Source organism: Sceloporus undulatus, chromosome 4, assembly GCF_019175285.1.
Source record: "Sceloporus undulatus isolate JIND9_A2432 ecotype Alabama chromosome 4, SceUnd_v1.1, whole genome shotgun sequence".
NCBI classification, from domain to species: Eukaryota; Metazoa; Chordata; class Lepidosauria; order Squamata; family Phrynosomatidae; genus Sceloporus; species Sceloporus undulatus.
Window position 1 is genome coordinate 119623134 of NC_056525.1, and position 15217 is coordinate 119638350.

General features: G+C 39.8%; 1 protein-coding gene across 6 annotated transcripts in view; it reads right to left on the reverse strand.

Annotated features, from left to right (window-relative positions):
* Window positions 1-15217, reverse strand: part of SWT1 (SWT1 RNA endoribonuclease homolog) — a 58905-nt gene that overhangs the window by 7948 nt on the left and 35740 nt on the right. For 5 of the 6 annotated variants that reach the window (XM_042466380.1, XM_042466379.1, XM_042466385.1 and 2 more), the window contains 6 exons: window positions 12752-12897; window positions 9178-9380; window positions 7397-7528; window positions 5244-5310; window positions 4282-4346; window positions 611-2468 (listed from right to left, as the gene is read on the reverse strand). In XM_042466380.1, coding sequence (XP_042322314.1) covers window positions 2363-2468; window positions 4282-4346; window positions 5244-5310; window positions 7397-7528; window positions 9178-9380; window positions 12752-12897 — 719 coding nt within the window. In that variant the 3' untranslated portion in view covers window positions 611-2362. Of the gene's footprint in view, window positions 1-610; window positions 2469-4281; window positions 4347-5243; window positions 5311-7396; window positions 7529-9177; window positions 9381-12751; window positions 12898-15217 lie in introns of those variants that run through there. The other variant, XM_042466383.1, reaches the window with a different exon arrangement.

Sequence of the window (15217 nt, forward strand, 5' to 3'; positions counted from 1 at the left end):
TCATATCCTGGCTTTCTCTATCCTGCTGGTCTCCAGATGTCTTAAGAATACAGTGGTACCCCGGGATACGAATGCGCCGCCTTACGAAATTTCCGGGTTACGAAAAAAATCCATTTAAAAAAACTGTTCCGGGTTACGAAGGTTTTTTCGGGTTACGAAAAAATTTTTGGTGCTTTTCGGCGCTATTTCACACGAAATCGTGGCTTTTCCCCATTAGCGCCTATGGGTTTTTCGGCTTGCGAAGTATTTCGGGTTACGAAAGCGGCGGCAGAACGAATTAATTTCGTAACCCAGCCAACAGAATTAATTTTATACTAGTGGTTGTATATATCTCATTGAGAGTCCTAAGCCACAAGGACTGGTGATCGCAGTCTATCATTTTGCCTTATGAACCACAATCTTTCAGTTTATTATGTACTCATGAGGTCCTTATGCTCAGCCCATTCACAGTATGAACAGCCTGGGTCTAAATTGTCTTTCCTTGACTTACGGTAAGAGACAGATCTAACCAAATACTAACTAGGCCGTACTAGACTCTCACCCCCCCCCCCCCCCCCCGGCTTCAATAATGTTAAGTAGCACCACAAAACTATTAACAAACAGAAAAGAAGAAATTCTTATTGTTTTTATATTATAAAAAACACAAAAGCTGTTTACAGACATACAAATTAATTGAACAATATTCCCATTTTCTTTACCCTCCTGAAAGGCAAGTTTAAAAGTAGCCTTAAAAACAGGCAACAATTCCGCTCGTATAAATCAACAGACATGCCTATACAATACAAATGTCTCATTTCTTCTGAAGATAGAAGATTAATATAATACTGTGCATATGCTCAGAATTCATGAGTTTTTGAAATGAATGTGTATAGTATATATGTATCCTTCAGTTAATGTTGCCTTGCATAGATCGGTTTGCAGGTTAATTTCATGTTACAGCTTTAATTATAAATCAATACACCAGAATTGTGTTTCATTTAACAGCAACTGTAAAATTAAAATCGGAGTACAACCATAAAAATCCTTTGCTGGCACAGACACCAGTAGCACTACTTCAGCTTTCACCTCAAGGCACACCTTTTCTCCCACCAGGAAACACAGTTACAGTACACTGACAAAGTTGCCTCAAGTCTTGGACTTTCATGGCTAGACCAGTGTAAGGCAAAGAAAATAGGGGTGGGATAGGAAAAGGTGCAACATGGTTCACAAAGCCTCATAAGCTAATCATTCTGCTTCATGTGGGAGAAGTAATTTCTCATTGTCTCTTGTAATGCTGACTCTCCAAAGTAGCATTTGCCTTACAGAGTCTTTCAAAGGGATTCCTTTCTGAGTTGGGATTCTAACCCTTATTTTCTCCTTGGCAGAATCCCTCTTCACATTCTAAAGAAGTAAGAATTAATTTGAATGACATTTTGCTCCTGCCATATTATTCAGTGGGACTTGAACATGGGTCTTCATGCACACCACCTTCCTGTGGGACTACAATTGTGACTGAAATAGCATCCCAACCCTCCCTTCTTGGTGGCCCTTGCATTCTTCTGGAGGGAAAGGCATGCCAGAGATGTTACACTCCTGCCTGTACGCACAGCCTCCTTCTTGCCTAAACCAGTCACTATTTGATGTATTAACATGAGTACTGTAAATTATCGTGACTTCTGTTTGAGAGAGAGCGCATAACACATTACAAGATGCTTTTAAGGTGCCTTACCTACCTCAGCAATATGGGAGTATTGTGAAAAAAAGAAGTTACGACTGGTGAACTACAGAACTGTGTTGCCCAAAGTAGCCATCATCACTGCTTCGCTAAACCTCTCTTCTGCAACTACTGTTGTACATTTGGGAAACTTCACATTATTTTCAAATCATAGTTTTGGCCTTGCATGGTTGCTTATTTTTCTCTCTGTAAAATAGGAGCCATGGGAGGTGGGAGAATCAGTATTGTAGGGAGTAGTTTTAACTACTGACCCCCCCCCCACACACACACATAATGACTGGAACTAATAATGCCCCACCCAAGCTGTTCTTTACATTGGGCGTGGGGGTCATTGCCACAAATAAGCATCAGAGATTTTTTAAAGCTCTCCCCCTATTTCCATGAGCCCAAGCCTGAACTGCCTTTCAACCTGGCAGATACTGTTTAAATATACATACATACATACACACAGTAAGGGCAAATTATGTATATGATGTAAAGTGGCATTTGGTCTTTAAACACAGGCTCCCAAGAGAGTAAAGAATGCTGGTTAGTTGCAGAAGATTAAGCTCTAGTATGATGGTGGCCATTTTGGGCTAGACCACAAGATTGTTGTGTCCACTGAAAAGAAAGCCACTTTTCCTTTAAAAGCTTCAGCTGACTTCACAACTAGAGCCATCCCCGGTTCTTGATTTCCAAACAGACAGATTCATAGCACTGTTTGATCGTATGTTCCAGCTGAACTAGTTGGCCCCATCCAATTGACAAACGATCCCTAAGATTGGGGGAGAGGGGGGGAAAGGTCAAGGCATAAAACATTCATAGTTTTTGATTAATTTTCTGCAAACATTTTTCAAAATGAATGCAGTTCTTTTGTTGCAACATTCACACAGCATCTGGTTCAGTTTGGTTACAAAGGAACATCCTTTCCAATGTAAATTTGCACTGATATTAACTAGAATTCTACCAACTTATCAAAACGCAGCTGGTGAAATTTACAGAGAGGAATTACTGAAGATGTAGTGAAAGAAGAACAAGAGGAATTCAAAATGATCACTGCAAGACAGCATGGCCGCTATGTAGTAGCAAAGGCAGGGAAATCTGCCAGTCCCTGTCTTTAACTGGCCATCTGTTGCTAAAGAGCCAGAGGCTATTTCCACTCCTTCCCACATTTAAAATAGTGGAAATCCATCAGTGGATTCTCGTCCCCCAGCTCCAAGCCTTCCATCTGCTGGACTTATGAAGGTGAAGACGTCATGCTATATACCATTTAGTGACTTAAAGTTGCCTTAAGTCTTGGACTCTCATGGCCAATGTAAGGCAAAGAAAATAGGGCTGCAAGCCATGGCAAACCTCACTGGACTGCCATGATTTCCAAGCAATTTGTTCTCTTTTTGTTTATGGGACATTTAAAAGTTGTTCCCTATTGGATCCCACTGGGCTAGTACTGTGGCCAAGCATAGGAGCCACTGATTTGCCTGCATCTGGCGCAACCCAGCTATTACACACTCTTGCACCACTTTGATTAATAATGAATGGGATGGGATGGGATGGGATGGGAGATCAAGCCTTCCATCCAGGTTTCCCACTGTTTCAGGTTTTCCCTGAATCAAGAGTAAGACTAGCTTCAACACCAAACAATGCCTAGAGGAGACTATTGATATCACTCTGCTGTCCTTCAAGAGACAGAGATGTCTGAGTGATGGTTTCTGAGCTCTGCCTGAAGACTTTGAAAACCGAGAGTCTTAGGAGTCTCTTTCCCCACAGGTACCATAACCAACCAAAAATGGATAGGGAAGGGGACAATAGGTGATAAAATAGTTTTTAAAAAAAAACAGAAGAAATTAAGAAAATTGATAAGGAGAAAGAAAGAATGCCAAGAACATCTGACCAGGACTGAGTGAGAAAGGAGAGCTGAGGGAGAAGTCAGGGATTCAAGTAAGTTAAAGCAGACTGCTAGCTCTTGGGAGCTCCTGTTTAGTCAGAGCAGCAATGAGATTTAACCCATTCTGGGTTGGCTCTTTCCTAAAATCTGGGAAGCAAATTTGTCCAACATTTTGTACTTGGGCATCCAATACTAGAAATCGCTTTGAAAGAACTGTGCTTTCATGTCAAACCAAGATCTCAACTTGGAAAGTAATTCTGACCATATAATAGACTACCCTCTGTGGAAAAAAATCTCAGGGAATATGTATGCAACATATAAGGATGTAAATATTTAATGTTTTCCCTCTTTATAACCAATTTTAAATATTTTAACACTAATTAACATATCAAGATATAAATGCAGAGTTTAACCAATATTATATATCACTAGCCAATCTCGAAAGCATTTATGAGTGAAAAACCAAGGATGTGCACATAGCATTGCTGCTCAGACTAAACAGGAGCTCCCAAGAGCTAGCAGTCTGCTTTAACACCCTTCAGATTTGTCAAGACATCTAAATATCACCTTTTTGAAGTGGAAATTCTTCACCAGTCATAGACACAAGGGAAGCTATCACATATAACGTGTTGCCACCACAATGAAGAGGTAAGTAAGAAATGATTATGCCTAGTGAAAGCAAATTTCCTTCTTAATGGCTCACCTGTACACCTTTTGGGAAATGCATTCATAAAGTTCCTCTGCAGTAAATTTAGTGTCGTTATTTACCTGTGGATGGAGGAAAACACAATGAAATGTGTAGAAAGACTCACAAATTCTCAAACCCTGACATTACCTATTGAAAATTAGCTGCCCCTGCAAAAGAACCCAAAGTTCCCCTGGATATTCTTTCTCATTGTCAGTTTTTAAGGTGATCTTTACCTGGTCTTGTGTCAAACCTATATATGTCTTTTATCTCTTAGCCCAGAAAGCAAAAGAGATATTGAGGAAAAACTGCTAAAATCTATATTAGATGGAATTGAGAACTATCATCCAATAAGTTTCTAGATGTGACCTTCCACTGTACCAGCTAAATAGTTACTTCAAAAAGTTACTTTTTTGGATAACAATTCCCAGAATGACACAGCCAACATGGTCACTATAATTGGTTAGAGAAGAACGGCTAGAAAAAGAAAGAGTACTGGAGCAGGTAGATAAGGACAGACAGCAGAGGTGCTTATTGGTATGAAAAAGTATAGCCAATAATTCAATATATTAAGGGAGGGAGACAGTATTTCAGAGGGCAGAGACACCATGTGCTAGGTCACTAGACCAGTGGTCCCCAAACTGTGCCCTTTAAGAGGTTTTGGACTTCAGCTCCCAGAAGCCTCAGCCATGTTGACCAATAGTTTGGGATTCTGGGAGCTGAAGTTCAAAATTTCTTAAAGGGCACAGTTTGGGAATTACAACACTAGACCGTCTCTAACTTTAATGACTGCATAGATACTTTTAAAGGAAAGGTGGACATCATGCAGCCCTCCAGATGTTACTGGATTACAACTCCCACCATTTCTCATGACTGACTATGCTGGCTATGGCTGCTAAGACTTGCAGTCCAATAGCATTTGTATTGGTACAATTGTATAAAAAACCCTATAAAACAGTTGAAAAGATAAACTGACCCACCTCTGCATTAATCAAGAAGTTATATAGGGTCCATATGTCTTGAAAGCTACTGTTTGGCAATAAAACTCTGGAGGAGAAAAAGAAAAATATAAACAACTCATTAATGGAGTTTTAAGCAGATCTTCAGATAAAGCGAAAAGTTCAAATGCTACTTTGATTAATTATCTGTAATGAGGTTCTTAACATATGATTAAAATAAAGCTAGAAGAATACAGTGTGCCCTTGGTGTCCCCTGGGTTTGGTTCCCAGACCCCACATGGATACCAAAATCTGTGGATGCGCATGTCCATTATATACAGTAGGATAGTAAAATCTAAGTTTGCTTTTAGGAATATTTATTTATTTATTTATTTACTATTTTAAGCTGTGGATGGTGGAATCGGTGGATGCAGAATTCATGGATGTGGAGGGCTGACTCTAAATGCCTGTTTTTTAAAGTGGAAATTACTACAGTTGGAATATCCCTCCTGGGAGTAAATGCATAAGATTCCATAGGCTGTTAAATGGGGGGGGGGAATTGTTTTCATTACTATAACTGCATTCATGTCGAGTAGCACCTTTGAGACTAACTGTGTAGAAGAAGTATCATAAGCTTTTGTAGACTTGGTCTCCTTCCTCAGATGCATTCATAAATGTAAGACTACTTTGAAAAAAAGACTAAAAAACCCATGCCAGCATTCATATTTTGAAAGATCTAACTCAAACATCTCAGTTAATCCTGTCTAGCACTAACCATAGTGTGCTGCCTTACAACTAGTTAAATTACCAATAGTGATATCTCAATTTAGCTTCCTCAGCAAAACTCATTCTCAGAGTCTGCATCCAGAGAAACACCAGCAAGAATGAGGCAGATGGTTTACCACAAGGTCCACTCTGAACAACACAGAAGGTGATATCCATGAACGATTAATTTTTATTGCTGCTCTGGCCAAGCAAGAGTCACATGACTCAAAAGTCTACTTTCATCTACTGAACCCCCGAATTTTCACAGTATCAGTTTCAGTCCTGTTGCATAACAACCTGGAGGAAAAGAGGCATTACCTGCCTCTTTCAAAGCTGAAGAGCCATTCGGCCTTGAAACTGGCTTACCTGTTTTCAAAAAACCTGCTCTCATAGATTTCACAAGCAGACAGAATGAAATAGCAGAACACACTCCCTCAGAGAGTGGTGGAGTCTCCTTCCTTGGAGGTCTTTAAACAGAGGCTGGATGGCCATCTGTCAGGTATGCTTTGATTGAGAGTTCCTGCATGGCAGGAGTTGGACTGGATGGCCCTTGTGGTCTCTTCCAACTCTATGAAACATGGTCTATGAAAAACTGAGACTATGGACAGCAGTGGAACCGAAGACATTTCTGGATGGCTTTTTCCTGCAGTCTGAGAACTATTTATCACCTTGCAAACTAGAACTCTAAAAAACTAAGGACATTGCTTTTCAAATATGCAATCCCATCCAAACCATTATTTCCCATCATGGTTTGATGCCATTCTAACCATGCTTAAGAATTCTGATATCATCCTAATCAAACATGATTGAGGAAAAGAAGCTATCATCAAGCAATATGTCCATATAATTAATTAATTTAATTAATTAATATAGGTCAGGATGGGAAGTTTGTGACCCTCTAGAAGGTGTTCAGATCATGATTCCTATCAGCTCTAAGCAGGAAAATCTGTGCTAAGGATGATGGGAGCTGCAGTTTAACAACAGCTGGTGGGGCACATTGTCTTGATCTTTGAACAGTCAGCCCTCTGTATCCATGGAGTCTTTATCCACAGACACAAGTATCCACAGTTTGAAAATATTCCAAAAAAATGTAAACTGCAAAAACCAAACCTTGAATCCTTATGTTTTAAATAAGGAACACCACAGTGTTCACTATGAAGAAATATAATCACTGGCCCAAGACAAACCCCAAAGTACAAGAGAAGATTGTATCAGAAAAATCACTCAATGAAAGACCAATGGCTACTATTTTAGATGCCTGCATTTAACACCTCATCATGGAACAATATTAAAGTAAAATTAGCATCATCATGGGCCTGTACCAAAACACTGGCACCATCAAATTGCTGACAAGATATTAGACTAAACCTGAGCTACTGTATTTTGTTTAAAGTATACTTTAAGTAAGTAGGCAAAATAAGTATATTTACTTCTGGATTCCTGAAAGGATTTCATTTACTCCGGACATTAACTTCTGCAGATCCACAAATGCTTCTTTAAATGAGGCCATTTTCTCAGTAGTGGTTACTGAACTGAGGTCCAGCTTCTGGAAGACTTGAAGACTAAAGAAAAAGAAGGGGAATTAATTATAAAGAAACAAAATAGACCATTTCAACATGGATGGCAGTGGGGGCAGAATGAGACACAAAGCCCTGCTGCAAGCAACTAGCCCTTCCTCACACACACAAGTTTACTAGACCAGAGATATGTCTGTTCCCATCTCTCATGCATGTCCTTGAATTCATAATAAACAGGTAGATTATTCCAGCCATAGTAGAAATATTTTAGCAAGAGACATAGTGAGCAGTATATTACTGTATCAGTTGGCCACTGAAGATAGCTATCAGGATTTTACATTTTAGTCTAAGAGCCAAAACAGTTGTAAAAGCCAGCTCCCAGGCAGCTTGAGAGTGTGGCATTTTGGTGGTGTATGCCCCCAAGAGGCCCAGAAGCCACCCAGGGGTTGTGCCAGGGCTGCCTAAGGGTGCTCAATTAGGAGTCGATCTTTTCTGCTCCTATTTGGTCTGGTGATGGAGGGTGCCTTCAGGACCATGGCAAGTGTTTGTCACAGTTCTAAGGCATCTTTGGCTGGGAGCAGTTTGAAGCTGTCAGTTTTGGCTCATAGTCCGCTTTTCTTCTATCAACTCCTTTGGAATGCTAAAGTTTACTTCATACATGTTGGGTTTTAAGGCTCACTAATGGCTTGTCAACATGTGCACTGTTATTACTTACTGATTTGTCCTGTCATCTGTACTACATGCATACAAGTAAGCCACAACAGACTCATTACGAGGATGCATCTACACTGTAGAAAGAAAGACACCACTTTAAGTGCTGGAGCTCCATCTTACTGAATTCTGGGATTTGTAATTTTACAAGACCTTTAGCCTTCTCTGCCAAAGAGTGTCAGTGTCTTCACAAACCTACAAATCTTAAAATTCTGTAGGATGGAGCCACGACAGTTAAAGTGATGTCAAGCTGCAATATTTCCACAGTGTAGATACACCCACAGTCTTCTCATATGATGCAATGTTTCCTTGCATTTTGAAAAAACATAGTCTGAATTCTTGAAGGAAGCTGTATTCTGTTATTTGAAAAGACAAAGAACCCCTTCCATTATGGTTGTGTATACATCAAAAACAAAACTGTGTATGTGATTTTCTGAAAGCACGTCTGATGGCAAGAGATTGTTCCATAATCTTTTCCTCCTGTTTAACACTTACAAATCATTTTGCTTAAGAGGCACAGCCACAAAAATAACTCATCAAGAAATATCTGATTTTTATTTTATTAAACAAGTTTGTTTAATGTATTAAATTACATTTTTACACCTATTGTTTTTAGGTGTGTTTTTATGTGTAGCTATTCCACCCATTTTAAAACACTTGTTATTTTTCTGATTATCAATGCCTTTTTGATGTATAATTTCCTCTGTGTTTTTTTAAACTTAGCCCAAATTTTCATATGTATATTTTAATTTTTCTCAGTAAACTACTTATTGTTTATACAACTGTGTCTTTTATCTACACGTCTTTTTCATCCTGCATTTTTTCCTGTGTATGGCTCTGCCTCTATTCTCCTAAGAACCCTTTGAGGCTGGTTAGGCTGCAAGAGAGTAGTTAATGCAAGGTGATCACATTTTGGCAATTGAACTTGAATTTTTCAAATCAAATTAAACTGGAGAAGAAAGAGTACTTTCAGGGTATATTACCTGAATCCATTAATTCTGTCCCACAATATTTGAAGGACGGACCAGATTTCCATATGCCTGTTTCCTTTAGCTAAAGGCTTAGATGATAATGATTTATCTACTGTCTGAGTATTTTGGATAAAAGCCACATCTTCCATTTTTTCACAAGCAGTTTCTCCTGAAGTAGATTTGAGGACACCTGAAGTATCTGGTTCAGTTCCTTGCTGAAAGTGATGAAAATATAGCAAGCTAGAAGAAAACTGGACTAAAGTACTAAATGTTTAAAGGAATACTACTTTTAAAAAAAAACGACTCTTACAGTAATAATATTAATGACAAAAGTCTAATGCAAAGTTTTCTCACATCCTCAAAATATTTCATTTAATTTCTTGGTTAATTTTTAAAGGAATTTGTATGCCATTCCGCAAAAATATTTATTCCATGGCAATTTAAAACACAATTTAAAATTCAAACACAGTTAACATGCACAAGCAATGAAAACCTGTAAAAATATTGCAATTAAAACAGCAACAGAAAGCAACAATGTGAACAACTTCACTTTTATTGTTTAAAAATTGATTCAAAATGTCTGAGTGAAAAAAAGTGTTAAGTTAAAAGTGTTAAATTTTAAAAAGTGTTAGCTTGAATATAATATATTCAAGTGAATGCCAAGTACACAGGAGTGACACATTTGGGGCACTACTGATAAGAAGACACTATTCTTTACTGACACTAAGAGCTGCCTCTTCCGAAGGTACCTAGGTTTCAAGCTATTAAAGATTCAAATACATGCAACACATTATGGTAGCCAAAAGTCGAACTTTACCAGAGCATGGATTGTTGTCAAACTAATATATCCTGAGAATGATGCAGTCTTTTAAACAGGTATAAGTAATAAAATCTGCAGCAAAATGTTATAGTAGAAAGTTCTGGATTCCTGCCAGCCAGCTGTACGCTTCCCCAGGAGACTTTGTCTCACCCTCCTTTTCTGACACACTGCCCCAAACAACAAAGATCGACCTCTATGAAACTGAGCATCCTCAGTTCTCATAGAATCATAGAGTTGGAAGAGACCATAAGGGCCATCCAGTCCAACCCCCTGCTATGCAGGAAATCTCAATCAAAGCATCCCCGACAGATGGCCATCCAGCCTCTGCTTAAAGACCTCAGTGGACTGTTTCAGAGGTTTCTCTTATTAGCAGGGTTGTGGGGTTTTTTGTTGTTGTTGTTGTTGTTGTTTGGAAGGGAGATGTTTCTACAATCGTAAGGTTTCCACAAGTCTGTTGAAAACTCCCTCTTGTACACAGATATTGCACCTTTGCCTACATGAGGATTAGCACTCAGAGAATGAATTCACAATTAGTACATAGGGTAATCTGATGTTTGATGAAACCAAATTTCTATTACTCAGGAGCCACCACAGAATAAGGAATGTTTAACTTTGTCTGCTTCACATATGCCCCCAAATTTAAATTTTACATTTAACAAGGACACTGCAGTACAGGGCTAAAAAGTCACCTGGCAAATAAGATATATGCTTCCAAGCACGCACTAAATCAGTGGTGGGCAAACTCTTCAGATGTTTTGGAGTGCAACTCCCATCATCATAGACTATGTTGACTAGACATGATTGAGCTGCAGTCCAACACTTGGTGGGCCACAGTTTGCCCATCCCTCCTCTAATTCTTGAAAATCTCACCTTTGAATAATTTTCACAGTATCCAATGATAAAAAATTATTATGAGACTTTTAAGTCAGGTATGATGGCAGCTTCCCCATCTGTTCCCTTTTATAGGAAAGGAAAGATGCTCCAACAAGCTCCATCATCTCCTTAATAACTACAGGTTTTGAAATTGGTACCAACACAATCCAGGAAGTATCTCAGATACCTTCTGTAACAGGCATTACCCAGAAAAGTATATCAGAAGGCACCTTTGCTCTTAGGTCCTTCCACAGATTGCCATAACTGCCAAAAACCAGGAAAAAAGCAAGCAAAAGAAAATTAGCCAGAAATCTTCTTCTGGTTGTTTTTTTATGTTAAAATGTACTGGAGATACCTATTTGAAATGTAAATTGCAACATGTGAAGGCTTCTAGAGAGGCAATTTGGCCTCTTTTTGGTCAGAGAAGGAGCAATCAGAGAAGCCTGGAGGGATTGAGGACTACAAAAACTGCTTCACAGGGAGGTATGCAGCTCCAAAGCTGTACCTGGACCATCCATAATTTATATTCTGTGTGTATGTACATGCCTGCCTTCAAGTCACCTGTTGACTTATGGAGACACCATTAATTGCATAGTGTTTTCTTAGGCAAGGAATACTCAAAGTTGCCAGTTCTTTCTTCTGAAATTTAGTCTACAGCACCTGGTCATCACTGGCAGTCTCCCATCCAAGTACTAACCAGGGCTGACCCTGCTTAGATTCCAAGACCAGACAAGGTCTGGTGCCTTTAGGGCATTTAGAGTAGAGAACCTTTGACCCTCCAGATGATTTGACTCTACCCATCATAGCCTGCAATAAGGTATGGACCAAAACATCTGTATTGTAGGGATGTAAAATATACTCATGAGTTTTCTCATCCATGACCAGAATGCTCAGGTACTATAAGGCTGTTACGCATTTAGTTTAGATTTTGTGGGGGAAACTGTGCAAGAATTTGTTCAAAAATGTAGGCGAATTCTGTACAAAAACATGTACAAAATGTTCCTACACTATAAAATAATAATTACAAAAAAGAAAGAACTCAAACTTGTACAGCAGGGGGGAAACTTTTGAAATTATTTGTTTTTGCATGTGAAAAAAAGTGAATAAATATTTACTTCCCTACTGGAGTGCCAAACGTTCACTGCCTTGGATTCAGATGAAGCTTCGGAGGACATGACTATCACTAAGACCTGAGTTACTTTATTTATATGAGAAATGTTTATGTCCCATTCCTATGCACAACTGTTTTCAATAAAAAGGCAACTAGTAAGTACAACCTCCTCTCAAGAAACATTACTTCCCTTACCAACCCTGACTTTCAACTCCTGAGATTATTAATGTCTCCCTGGTAGATGGTCATCTAAGAATATACACAGCTTTTGAGTAAGCTTCCTCATACTCCATAATTTCCTGCGATAGGACATACCAGCATAAAACAGACTTTTGTTTATTTTTTACCATATATTTCAAAGATCCCTTGGAAACCCAGTTGTCATTTTTGTAAAAAAAAAAAAAAAAGTTCTAGTTGAAGTAACTTTTGACACTGAATTATGATAAATTTGAAAGAGATATACTAGTACTGTAAGCATGATCCAAGTCAAAGGGAACTACATATTTAAGAGAACACTGGCTGCTGTCATGTGTTCTCAGGTTGTTTCTGACTTAAGGCAGCCCTAAGGAGAACCTATCATGGGGTTTTCTTGACAAGATTTGTTCAGAGAGGGTTTGCCTTTGCCTCCCACTGAGGCTAAGAGAATGTGACTTGCCCAAGGTCACCCAATGAGTTTCCATGGCCGAACAGGATTTAATCCTGGTTCCCAGAGTCACAGTCCAATGCTCAACAGGCTCGCTCTCTAAGAGATCATACATCTGTCAAAAGATAACATCTCCTACCTTCTTTAGAGTCTCAAGCAGCTTATCTACTTCAGTTATGGCCTGTGAAAGGACACCATCATAATTTGACCTTGAGGAGAATGTCTCCAATAGCATTTTAGATTCCTGGAGCACAAATGTTATTGTTGAGCCTTGAATTATTTCAGCTGAAAGAAAGAGGGAGAGTGTGCATGTGTGTGTGTAATTAAGAAATTAAAAAATAGTTGACATTAAAAAGAACAGGAAAGCAAATACAACCACAGACAATTACCAAATGAAACACAATATGTTCAGAACATTCAGAACAACAAAGAAGACAACAAGACATTCAAATGACTTGTTACCTTCTACCAAAGGCCCCTATCTTCTGAAGAACCCTATATGGCTTTGATAACCTTCTGCAAAGTCTGTGGGTTTGTTCAGTCCATACAGTTCCATGTTTTCCTTCCACCTCCAACTGCCAGATATTCTGTTCAGGTACCTCCACCCACATAAATGCTGACTATTCACTTAAGCTTCCCCTCCCTATTGGCAACATCTGGTCTTCTACCCTGCTGCCACAAATATCTTGTGTTTCCTGACAATTTTTTACTGTTCTAGGGCATTTATTATTAGGTCTCCCTTATGATTCTAACTTCTCCTGAGCACCAGAATAACATATGTCAAGAGAGAGGGAGGACATGTTGCATACTTGTAACCATAGTCCTTTGAGTGGTCATCTGTGAACTCATACAAATGCAGTGTCTCTTTCCGAGCATTCTGAAGTGTTTTGGCACTAGCCACCCCCACCCCCATAAGGGGCTTCCTGCCAAAACCCACCATTTCCATAGGACGTCAATGCAGCCATACATGTGAATCAGCAAGACACAATGAGGGGAGGATGGTCAGGGTTGTGTAAGTAAACAAACGACCCAGTAGTACTAATATGACAAGATGGAATCAGTGTCTGAACAAGAGTAAGAGCATGGTATGAAATGGTAATGACGTCAGTGCCAATGTGGAGACACAATTGCTAGAAGAGGCTTCATATGCACCAAAGGTCGAACAGGAGAAAAATAAGCTATTACTCTAACAGAAGACTTCTGCATTTCTTCCTTTTCTATCGAGTAGAAATAGTCTACATTACCACAGTAAACAGATGCAGAGAAGCTGATGAGGGAGACACCACAGACTTTTGAAACACAATCTCAGATGCAACTTCCTGGAGAGGGATTGACAATACAAGATATCACAGTATCCTCCAGAACCAAAGGAGCAGAAGAAGGTCAACAGGAGGAGTGATCCTTCAATCTCTTCTTGTTGTGTTTGTGCTTCAGTACCATTTGTGTGTCCAATATGAGAAACTTGCCATGTGTCAATAGTCCACAATGAGAGTTTCATCAGTACCATCTCTGGCCTTTTAGTGGGTATACAAAAAATGACCTCCACCAAAGTACAGTGCACCCGTGTCATATGCAGGCACGCTATATGTAGATTTGAGCATATACTCAAACCCATGTAGAGCCACAAGGGAGTGTGTGGGGCATGTGTGGCGGCGCATCCCATTCAAATGAATGGGCCGTGAGCCTGTGGGCCTCTTCATACAACAGAGCTTTAAGGTGGAGCTGTCTGTTGCATCTAGCCTGCAGTGTGAACACTGCACAGAGCTCACACAAGGCAACAATATGGGACTCACCCAAAGTCACCTCAAGTGCCCATCTCAGTCTGCAATTTTAGTACTGCATTCAACATACTTCTTGAAAGAAGCCAGTAATACCGAGAAAACCTGGAGGGCTAACATGGCTAGAAAGCCACCACTGATGACTTACATTTCATAAAGAAGTCTTCCAATTTAAATAAGTGAACAGTGTCCTTGACAAGGCAGCTGTAGCGGCAGATGAAAAGGGACTGGTGGGTTTCAGTGGGAAGCCCCTTATATAGGGCTGCCAGATGTGGACAGGGCTACTGCCAAAACTCTTCAGAACATTATAGAACACTCAAAAAGAGGCACTGTGCAGGTGCAGGATAAGCCATTTGTGTCAGTCACTAAAGGCCAAAACAGACGACCCCTTAAAGCCGCTTCCAGGCATCTTGGGAGTGCGGTGTTTATATGCCGCCTACTCCAAAGACAACTGCAAACTGTCTGGCTGCCCAGATGTGGACAGCAGCAAGGCTAGGAAAGGCAGCTCTTTCCTGGCCCAAATAGGAATGAATCTTTTCTGCTCCTATTTGGGCAGATTCAAGGTGGATTGGGGACACAGCGCATGTTTACTATGTCTGCAATCCATCTTCGGCAGGGGCGGCTTCAAACTGCCCCTTCAGGGCTGTCTGTTCTGGCCCTAAGAGGTGTGCTGTCTCCCTGGGGCATCTGTGATGTGACAGAGAGGCTGACAAGACATGTCAAGCCTACTGACTGTTATCCCTTACTTTTGGTTTATGTGGGAACCAATGATACTGCAAGGCACAGCCTTCAGAATATCATAAGGGATTATGAGGCTTTGAGTAGGA